Below are 10,865 nucleotides of genomic sequence, written 5' to 3'. Positions count from 1 at the left end.
CTTTTTCCACTCCCCCTGTACCATGTGACAGCCATCAGCCAATTACAAATGCATACACGTACCATGTGACAGCCATCAGCCATTCACAAATGCATACACACTTATTCTTGCACATGCTCAGTAGGAGCTGGTGACTCAAAAAGTTTAAATATAAAAAGACTGTGCACATTCTGTTAATGGAAGTAAATTGGAAAGTTGTTTAAACTAGCATGCTCTATCTGAATAATGAAAGTTTAATTTTGATTGAGTGTCCCTTTAAAGTGAATGTAAAGTTTCATCAAGTAGTGCCTGGTTTTTAAAAATACTATTACAAACACAGGGGCACTTTCAGTGATAACTTTACATTGCACCATATTTGTAGTAATACTTACCTCTTTGTCTTGAAAGTCTCTCCAGCCCATCTCAAGCCTCTTCCTACGTCAGCAATGACGATTCCGGCATCCTCCAATCACGGCTTCTCCCCCGGGGGAAGCATTGCCTAAATCAACGCTGTGATTGATGGAAGGCCGGAATCGTCATTTCAGACATAGGAAGAGGCTTGAGATGGGCGGGGGGAGCGGTGATCCGGCTTTCAAGACAAAGAGATGAGTATTTCTACAAATATGGTACAATGTAAAGTTTTATCATTGAAAGTGCCCCTGTTTTTCTAAAATCTATTACATTGATACTTTTGCCTCGGCTGAGGTTTGGGAGAGAGATTCTGCAAGCAGTGGTGCCTTCTGTTTAGGTTACCTGTCTTGTCCCTCCCGTATCATCTGTGTCCCCAACAGTAATTGATGCTGAGCCGTGGACTCACCATGTCATTTGAAAACTAAATGTATGCTTACCTGATACATTTCTTTCTTTCTTGACACGGTGAGTCCACCGCCCGCTCTAAAGCAGCAAAGAGGAAGTCACTCACAGGGTCTTGCAAAAAGATAAAGTATTTGACTTCCTCTTTGCTGCCTTATCTATACTCTTGAAGTGTACCCGGGGCAAGGAAAGCTCAATGGAGCTATTTGAAGCTGGAGTGCTACTACACTATATCTATCTATCTATCTATCTATCTATCTATCTATCTATATATCTATATCGATCTATCTATATATCTATATCGATCTATCTGGGGGATTGTGGGTAGGAAGTGATACAAAACCGCTCTGCTGTGGTGCTCTTTGCCTCCTTCTGCTGGCAAGGAGTGATATTCCCAGCGGTAATTGATGATGATCCGTGGACTCGCTATGTCAAGAAAGAAAGAAATTTATCAGTTAAGCATACATTTCGGGGTTTTTTCCAGTTTCATCAGACAATTGCTGATTGTGTTATACCATAAGAAATACAAAGATAGATCATTGCAATGTATGAAATTAATGGGAGAACTATCTCCAGCGTAATAGAACTTTGCAGCTGTTCTTTATTGGAAGCAGAAAAATGATTAGCTTAATAAAAGTAATAGGCTTTATTTAACTAAAACAATAACATTATAAATCATTTTTACTGCTCGCCCTCCCTCCTCACACTTAGATTTAGTTCTGAGAAATAAAAATCATTAGTTTGTGAGATGATCTAGATAGAAAAACTGCTCACAATAATCTGACTGAAGCCTATGGGAGAGCAGGACATTGTCAATGGATTCATGGAATTATTATTTTATTAAACATTACAGCCTCGTGCTACGTAATTATAAACAAATCTAGATTTCATGATGAATAACCTTTATTTTATATGTTTAGATGTATTTATTTTTTAAAAAATCCTATTTAAATAAAAATGTAGTAACACACCTGACCGTCTTCTGCTTCTGTTGTAGGTGCTGATTATCGGAGGAGGAGATGGGGGTGTGCTGAGAGAAGTGGTGAAGCATCAGTCTGTGGAGTCTGTTGTGCAGTGTGAGATTGATGAAGTAAGTAATGTGACAGCTGTTCTAGGCATCGCACCTGTCAGGATTTGTGAGCTTTACAGAAGCAATCTGTCCATAGCCATCTTGCAAATGCCATGTGCCCACAAGAGGTGTATAGTGTGCCTGCCTGAAATAGACGCAATGAGCCACTGATGTGCAGGTGATGTTAGCGAAGGACTCGTGAGTTTAGTAGCCCTGGGGCCACTGATGTGCAGGTGATGTTAGCGAAGGACTCGTGAGTTTAGTAGCCCTGGGGCCACTGATGTGCAGGTGATGTTAGCGAAGGACCCGTGAGTTTAGTATCCCTGGGGCCACTGATGTGCAGGTGATGGTTAGCGAAGGACCCGTGAGTTTAGTAGCCCTGGGGCCACTGATGTGCAGGTGATGTTAGCGAAGGACCCGTGTGTTTAGTAGCCCTGGGGCCACTGATGTGCAGGTGATGTTAGCGAAGGACCCCGTGAGTTTAGTAGCCCTGGGGCCACTGATGTGCAGGTGATGTAGCGAAGGACCCGTGAGTTTAGTAGCCCTGGGGCCACTGATGTGCAGGTGATGTTATCGAAGGACCCGTGAGTTTAGTAGCCCTGGGGCCACTGATGTGCAGGTGATGTTAGCGAAGGACCCGTGAGTTTAGTAGCCCTGGGGCCACTGATGTGCAGGTGATGTTAGCGAAGGACCCGTGAGTTTAGTAGCCCTGGGGCCACTGATGTGCAGGTGATGTTAGCGAAGGACCCGTGAGTTTAGTAGCCCTGGGGCCACTGATGTGCAGGTGATGTTAGCGAAGGACCCGTGAGTTTAGTAGCCCTGGGGCCACTGATGTGCAGGTGATGTTAGCGAAGGACCCGTGAGTTTAGTAGCCCTGGGGCCACTGATGTGCAGGTGATGTTAGCGAAGGACCCGTGAGTTTAGTAGCCCTGGGGCCACTGATGTGCAGGTGATGTTAGCGAAGGACCCGTGAGTTTAGTAGCCCTGGGGCCACTGATGTGCAGGTGATGTTAGCGAAGGACCCGTGAGTTTAGTAGCCCTGGGGCCACTGATGTGCAGGTGATGTTAGCGAAGGACCCGTGAGTTTAGTAGCCCTGGGGCCACTGATGTGCAGGTGATGTTAGCGAAGGACCCGTGAGTTTAGTAGCCCTGGGGCCACTGATGTGCAGGTGATGTTAGCGAAGGACCCGTGAGTTTAGTAGCCCTGGGGCCACTGATGTGCAGGTGATGTTAGCGAAGGACCCGTGAGTTTAGTAGCCCTGGGGCCACTGATGTGCAGGTGATGTTAGCGAAGGACCCGTGAGTTTAGTAGCCCTGGGGCCACTGATGTGCAGGTGATGTTAGCGAAGGACCCGTGAGTTTAGTAGCCCTGGGGCCACTGATGTGCAGGTGATGTTAGCGAAGGACCCGTGAGTTTAGTAGCCCTGGGGCCACTGATGTGCAGGTGATGTTAGCGAAGGACCCGTGAGTTTAGTAGCCCTGGGGCCACTGATGTGCAGGTGATGTTAGCGAAGGACCCGTGAGTTTAGTAGCCCTGGGGCCACTGATGTGCAGGTGATGTTAGCGAAGGACCCGTGAGTTTAGTAGCCCTGGGGCCACTGATGTGCAGGTGATGTTAGCGAAGGACCCGTGAGTTTAGTAGCCCTGGGGCCACTGATGTGCAGGTGATGTTAGCGAAGGACCCGTGAGTTTAGTAGCCCTGGGGCCACTGATGTGCAGGTGATGTTAGCGAAGGACCCGTGAGTTTAGTAGCCCTGGGGCCACTGATGTGCAGGTGATGTTAGCGAAGGACCCGTGAGTTTAGTAGCCCTGGGGCCACTGATGTGCAGGTGATGTTAGCGAAGGACCCGTGAGTTTAGTAGCCCTGGGGCCACTGATGTGCAGGTGATGTTAGCGAAGGACCCGTGAGTTTAGTAGCCCTGGGGCCACTGATGTGCAGGTGATGTTAGCGAAGGACCCGTGAGTTTAGTAGCCCTGGGGCCACTGATGTGCAGGTGATGTTAGCGAAGGACCCGTGAGTTTAGTAGCCCTGGGGCCACTGATGTGCAGGTGATGTTAGCGAAGGACCCGTGAGTTTAGTAGCCCTGGGGCCACTGATGTGCAGGTGATGTTAGCGAAGGACCCGTGAGTTTAGTAGCCCTGGGGCCACTGATGTGCAGGTGATGTTAGCGAAGGACCCGTGAGTTTAGTAGCCCTGGGGCCACTGATGTGCAGGTGATGTTAGCGAAGGACCCGTGAGTTTAGTAGCCCTGGGGCCACTGATGTGCAGGTGATGTTAGCGAAGGACCCGTGAGTTTAGTAGCCCTGGGGCCACTGATGTGCAGGTGATGTTAGCGAAGGACCCGTGAGTTTAGTAGCCCTGGGGCCACTGATGTGCAGGTGATGTTAGCGAAGGACCCGTGAGTTTAGTAGCCCTGGGGCCACTGATGTGCAGGTGATGTTAGCGAAGGACCCGTGAGTTTAGTAGCCCTGGGGCCACTGATGTGCAGGTGATGTTAGCGAAGGACCCGTGAGTTTAGTAGCCCTGGGGCCACTGATGTGCAGGTGATGTTAGCGAAGGACCCGTGAGTTTAGTAGCCCTGGGGCCACTGATGTGCAGGTGATGTTAGCGAAGGACCCGTGAGTTTAGTAGCCCTGGGGCCACTGATGTGCAGGTGATGTTAGCGAAGGACCCGTGAGTTTAGTAGCCCTGGGGCCACTGATGTGCAGGTGATGTTAGCGAAGGACCCGTGAGTTTAGTAGCCCTGGGGCCACTGATGTGCAGGTGATGTTAGCGAAGGACCCGTGAGTTTAGTAGCCCTGGGGCCACTGATGTGCAGGTGATGTTAGCGAAGGACCCGTGAGTTTAGTAGCCCTGGGGCCACTGATGTGCAGGTGATGTTAGCGAAGGACCCGTGAGTTTAGTAGCCCTGGGGCCACTGATGTGCAGGTGATGTTAGCGAAGGACCCGTGAGTTTAGTAGCCCTGGGGCCACTGATGTGCAGGTGATGTTAGCGAAGGACCCGTGAGTTTAGTAGCCCTGGGGCCACTGATGTGCAGGTGATGTTAGCGAAGGACCCGTGAGTTTAGTAGCCCTGGGGCCACTGATGTGCAGGTGATGTTAGCGAAGGACCCGTGAGTTTAGTAGCCCTGGGGCCACTGATGTGCAGGTGATGTTAGCGAAGGACCCGTGAGTTTAGTAGCCCTGGGGCCACTGATGTGCAGGTGATGTTAGCGAAGGACCCGTGAGTTTAGTAGCCCTGGGGCCACTGATGTGCAGGTGATGTTAGCGAAGGACCCGTGAGTTTAGTAGCCCTGGGGCCACTGATGTGCAGGTGATGTTAGCGAAGGACCCGTGAGTTTAGTAGCCCTGGGGCCACTGATGTGCAGGTGATGTTAGCGAAGGACCCGTGAGTTTAGTAGCCCTGGGGCCACTGATGTGCAGGTGATGTTAGCGAAGGACCCGTGAGTTTAGTAGCCCCTGGGGCCACTGATGTGCAGGTGATGTTAGCGAAGGACCCGTGAGTTTAGTAGCCCTGGGGCCACTGATGTGCAGGTGATGTTAGCGAAGGACCCGTGAGTTTAGTAGCCCTGGGGCCACTGATGTGCAGGTGATGTTAGCGAAGGGACCCGTGAGTTTAGTAGCCCTGGGGCCACTGATGTGCAGGTGATGTTAGCGAAGGACCCGTGAGTTTAGTAGCCCTGGGGCCACTGATGTGCAGGTGATGTTAGCGAAGGACCCGTGAGTTTAGTAGCCCTGGGGCCACTGATGTGCAGGTGATGTTAGCGAAGGACCCGTGAGTTTAGTAGCCCTGGGGCCACTGATGTGCAGGTGATGTTAGCGAAGGACCCGTGAGTTTAGTAGCCCTGGGGCCACTGATGTGCAGGTGATGTTAGCGAAGGACCCGTGAGTTTAGTAGCCCTGGGGCCACTGATGTGCAGGTGATGTTAGCGAAGGACCCGTGAGTTTAGTAGCCCTGGGGCCACTGATGTGCAGGTGATGTTAGCGAAGGACCCGTGAGTTTAGTAGCCCTGGGGCCACTGATGTGCAGGTGATGTTAGCGAAGGACCCGTGAGTTTAGTAGCCCTGGGGCCACTGATGTGCAGGTGATGTTAGCGAAGGACCCGTGAGTTTAGTAGCCCTGGGGCCACTGATGTGCAGGTGATGTTAGCGAAGGACCCGTGAGTTTAGTAGCCCTGGGGCCACTGATGTGCAGGTGATGTTAGCGAAGGACCCGTGAGTTTAGTAGCCCTGGGGCCACTGATGTGCAGGTGATGTTAGCGAAGGACCCGTGAGTTTAGTAGCCCTGGGGCCACTGATGTGCAGGTGATGTTAGCGAAGGACCCGTGAGTTTAGTAGCCCTGGGGCCACTGATGTGCAGGTGATGTTAGCGAAGGACCCGTGAGTTTAGTAGCCCTGGGGCCACTGATGTGCAGGTGATGTTAGCGAAGGACCCGTGAGTTTAGTAGCCCTGGGGGCCACTGATGTGCAGGTGATGTTAGCGAAGGACCCGTGAGTTTAGTAGCCCTGGGGCCACTGATGTGCAGGTGATGTTAGCGAAGGACCCGTGAGTTTAGTAGCCCTGGGGCCACTGATGTGCAGGTGATGTTAGCGAAGGACCCGTGAGTTTAGTAGCCCTGGGGCCACTGATGTGCAGGTGATGTTAGCGAAGGACCCGTGAGTTTAGTAGCCCTGGGGCCACTGATGTGCAGGTGATGTTAGCGAAGGACCCGTGAGTTTAGTAGCCCTGGGGCCACTGATGTGCAGGTGATGTTAGCGAAGGACCCGTGAGTTTAGTAGCCCTGGGGCCACTGATGTGCAGGTGATGTTAGCGAAGGACCCGTGAGTTTAGTAGCCCTGGGGCCACTGATGTGCAGGTGATGTTAGCGAAGGACCCGTGAGTTTAGTAGCCCTGGGGCCACTGATGTGCAGGTGATGTTAGCGAAGGACCCGTGAGTTTAGTAGCCCTGGGGCCCAGAGGCAGAATTTTTTTTTTTTTTTTTTTTTTTTTTTTTACTTTCTGCATGGGGAATTTTTTTTAGTGAAAAACTCTCTGAATGTCATTTTTGATTAGGGATACAGTCATGTGAAAAAGAAAGTACACTCTCTTTGAATTCTATGGTTTTACGTATCAGGACATAACAATTATCTGGTCCTTAGCAGGTCTTAAAATTCGGTAAATACAACCTCGGATGAACAACAACAAATGCCATATTACATTGTGCATGATTTATTTAACAAAAATAAAGCCAAATGGAGAAGCCATTGTGAAAAACTAAGTACAACTTATGAATCAATAGCTTGTAGAACCACCTTTAGCAGCAATAACTTGAAGTAATAGTTCTCTGAATGACTTTATCATACTCTCACATCGTTGTGGAGGAATTTTGTCCCACTCTTCTTTACAACGTTGTTTTAGTTCATTGAGGTTTGCGGGCATTCGTTTATGCACAGCTTTCTTCAGATCCCGCCACAGCATTTCAATCAGGTTGAGGTCTGGACTTTGGGTCATTACAACACCTTGATTCTTTTCTTTTTCAGCCATTCTTTTGTAGATTTGCTGGTGTGCTTGGGATCATTGTCTTGTTGTGCGACCCAATTTCAGCCAAGTTTTAGCTGTCGGACAGATGGCCTCACATTTGACTCTAGACTTCTTTGTTATACAGAGGAGTTCATGGTCCATTTAATGACTGCAAGGTGCACAGGTCCTGTGACTGCAAAACAAGCCCAAATCATCACCCCCTCCATTACTGTGTTTGTGCTGAAATGCTGTGTTTGGTTTTTGCCCAACGTGGCGCTGTGCATTATGGCCATCTCCACTTTGGTCTCGTCTGTCCAAAGGACATTGTTCCAGAAGTATTGTGGTTTGTTCAGATGCAACTTTGCAAACCTAAGCCATGCAGCCATGTTCTTTTTAGAGAGAAGAGGCTTTCTCCTGGCATGTGCTGGCCTTGTGGACGGCGCACACAATATATGGGTATGTACTGCCCTTGTGCACCGTGCATTCATTATATGGGGATGTACTGCCCTTGTGCACGGCGCACGCATTATATAGGGATGTGCTGGCCTTGTGGACGGCACGTGCATTATATAGGGATGTGCTGGCCTTGTGGACGGCGCGTGTATTATATAGGAATGGCCTGCCCTTGTGGATGGCGCACGCATTATAAAGTGATGGCCTGCCCTTGTGGATTGCGCACGCATTATAAAGGGATGGCCTGCCCTTGTGGACGGCGCGTGCATTATAAAGGGATGGCCTGCCCTTGTGGATGGCGTACGCATTATAAAGGGATGGCCTGCCCTTGTGGATGGCGCACGCATTATAAAGGGATGGCCTGCCCTTGTGGATGGCGCACGCATTATAAAGGGATGGCCTGCCCTTGTGGATGGCGCACGCATTATAAAGGGATGGCCTGCCCTTGTGGATGGCGCACGCATTATAAAGGGATGGCCTGCCCTTGTGGATGGCGCACGCATTATAAAGGGATGGCCTGCCCTTGTGGATGGCGCACTCAATATATAGGGATGGCCTGCCCTTGTGGACTTCATACGCATTATATAGGGATATGCTGCCCTTGTGGACGGCGCAAGCATTATAAAGTGATGTCCTGTCTTTGTGGATGGTGCGTGCATTATATAGGGGTGTACTGTCCTTGTAGACGGCGCACACATTATATAGGGGTGTACTGTCCTTGTGGAAGGTGCATACATTATATAGGGATGTACTGCCGGACGGCGCACGCATTATATAGGGAGATACTGCCCAGAAGTTTATTTTTCCTAACTTTTCTCTTTGTAACTTTGAGTAAGTTCTACATTTTGTTGTCAAACTGTTTTCATTTCTGTTGGATTTTTTTTTTTTTTCTTTTACAAGATAAGACAAGTCCACGGATTTCATCCTTATGGGATATCGCCTCCTGGTCAGCAGGAGGAGGCAAAGAGCACCACAGTGGAGCTGTATATATAGCTCCTCCCTTCCCTCCCACTCCAGTCATTCTCTTTGCCTGTGTTAGTGATAGGGAGAGGTAAAGTGAGGTGTTAGTTTAGATTCTTCAATCAAGAGTTTATTATTTTTTAATGGTACCAGTGAGTACTATTTTTCTCAGGGTAGAGCTGCAGGCTTTTCAGCAATGGGGACTGGAGGAGATCTTCATTCTTCGACTCCCATACTGTTTGCTGCCCTGATGATGATGGTCTTAGCAGATATTATCTAAGACCATGTTTGTTCCCACTGATCAGGTGATCAAAAGAACATCTTCATTGTGTGGGACAACTTCATGCTGCGCTCAGCATTAAGGTATGTACAGTCATTTGCTTCTGGGGAGACTGAGTAGCTCAGAACAGACTGGCATTTATTTGGGTGGACACTAAGCGCCTAATGCTAAAAGAGACCCTTTGCTCTAATAAATTGACCCCTAGCGGTCAGAAAAGTGGATATTCAGAAAGAAAAATTATTATTAAAGCGCCAAAAGGACAAGGCTGGGTCTAAGTGAAATTATATCATTTATTACAATGAATATAGAAAACAGTTAAAATATATCTAAAGTACATAAAAAATATATACACACATATATCCTGGATCCAAGATTTACAATAATTAAAACAAATGTAAAAGCAATCAGTAAAAACAGATGTATCCAAAACTTGATTTTATCAGTACTTCGATTGGTTTGGAAATCTGATATGTTGTGAGTCAATGATACAAGCTATGTATCTTACAGTGCTTTAAAGCAAATGGATTGAATGTGTGTGGGTGCTCTTATTAACACATCAGTGTGAAATAATAAAGTGCAAACAAAGGTTAACAAAGAACAGTGTAAAGATCAGTGTAGACCTATAATGTGAACACAACTAGCAATCGTAAATTTGTGTGGTGTTAGTGTACAATAGCAAACTCCAAAAAAACCTATAAAAATATAATTTAGAATATAAAAATATAAAAATATATAAAAATCCAAAAAAAGGTCCAAAAAGGTCCTGAAACAAAGTGAACAGTCAAACAGTGGAGAATGTCAGATGTGAAAAATTAAAAAATGAAAAATGAATAAATGTACTTGTTTGTCCCAAACAGATGTAGTGGTATTCCTCCCAGTGTTTTTTCTCCCAAGTGTTAGATGTAGATAAGACTCCTAAGTGATGACCCAATCGGTCAGTCAGTGATCTGCCATATTGATCCTTTCTGTCAAAGATACAAGAACAATAATAGTGCAGACGTTTTACAAAATAGCTCCCTATCAGAGTATCACTTACCAGTCGACGCGTTTCGGTCAAGCATTGACCTTTATCAAGACTCTTTGACAGAAAGGATCAATATGGCAGATCACTGACTGACCGATTGGGTCATCACTTAGGAGTCTTATCTACATCTAACACTTGGGAGAAAAAACACTGGGAGGAATACCACTACATCTGTTTGGGACAAACAAGTACATTTATTCATTTTTCATTTTTTAATTTTTCACATCTGACATTCTCCACTGTTGTTTGACTGTTCACTTTGTTTCAGGACCTTTTTGGACCTTTTTTTGGATTTTTATATATTTTTATATTTTTATATTCTAAATTATATTTTTATAGGTTTTTTTGGAGTTTGCTATTGTACACTAACACCACACAAATTTACGATTGCTAGTTGTGTTCACATTATAGGTCTACACTGATCTTTACACTGTTCTTTGTTAACCTTTGTTTGCACTTTATTATTTCACACTGATGTGTTAATAAGAGCACCCACACACATTCAATCCATTTGCTTTAAAGCACTGTAAGATACATAGCTTGTATCATTGACTCACAACATATCAGATTTCCAAACCAATCGAAGTACTGATAAAATCAAGTTTTGGATACATCTGTTTTTACTGATTGCTTTTACATTTGTTTTAATTATTGTAAATCTTGGATCCAGGATATATGTGTGTATATATTTTTTATGTACTTTAGATATATTTTAACTGTTTTCTATATTCATTGTAATAAAAGACTGGCATTTATTCCCTATACCGGGAAGGGGTAATCAGTTTA

At 46.8% G+C, this 10,865-nt stretch overlaps 1 protein-coding gene across 1 annotated transcript in view; it reads left to right on the top strand.

Annotated features, from left to right (window-relative positions):
• The window catches only part of SRM (spermidine synthase), a 100,448-nt gene that overhangs the window by 39,895 nt on the left and 49,688 nt on the right, over positions 1-10,865 (top strand). The window contains exon 3 of the mRNA XM_053691442.1: positions 1,790-1,882. Coding sequence (XP_053547417.1) covers positions 1,790-1,882 — 93 coding nt within the window. The remainder of the gene's footprint in view (positions 1-1,789; positions 1,883-10,865) is intronic.

The sequence above is a fragment of the Bombina bombina genome, chromosome 8 (genome assembly GCF_027579735.1).
Source record: "Bombina bombina isolate aBomBom1 chromosome 8, aBomBom1.pri, whole genome shotgun sequence".
Lineage (NCBI taxonomy): Eukaryota > Metazoa > Chordata > Amphibia > Anura > Bombinatoridae > Bombina > Bombina bombina.
The sequence above is the reverse complement of the archived record's forward strand: the minus strand, read 5'-3'. Positions and strand labels throughout refer to the sequence as shown.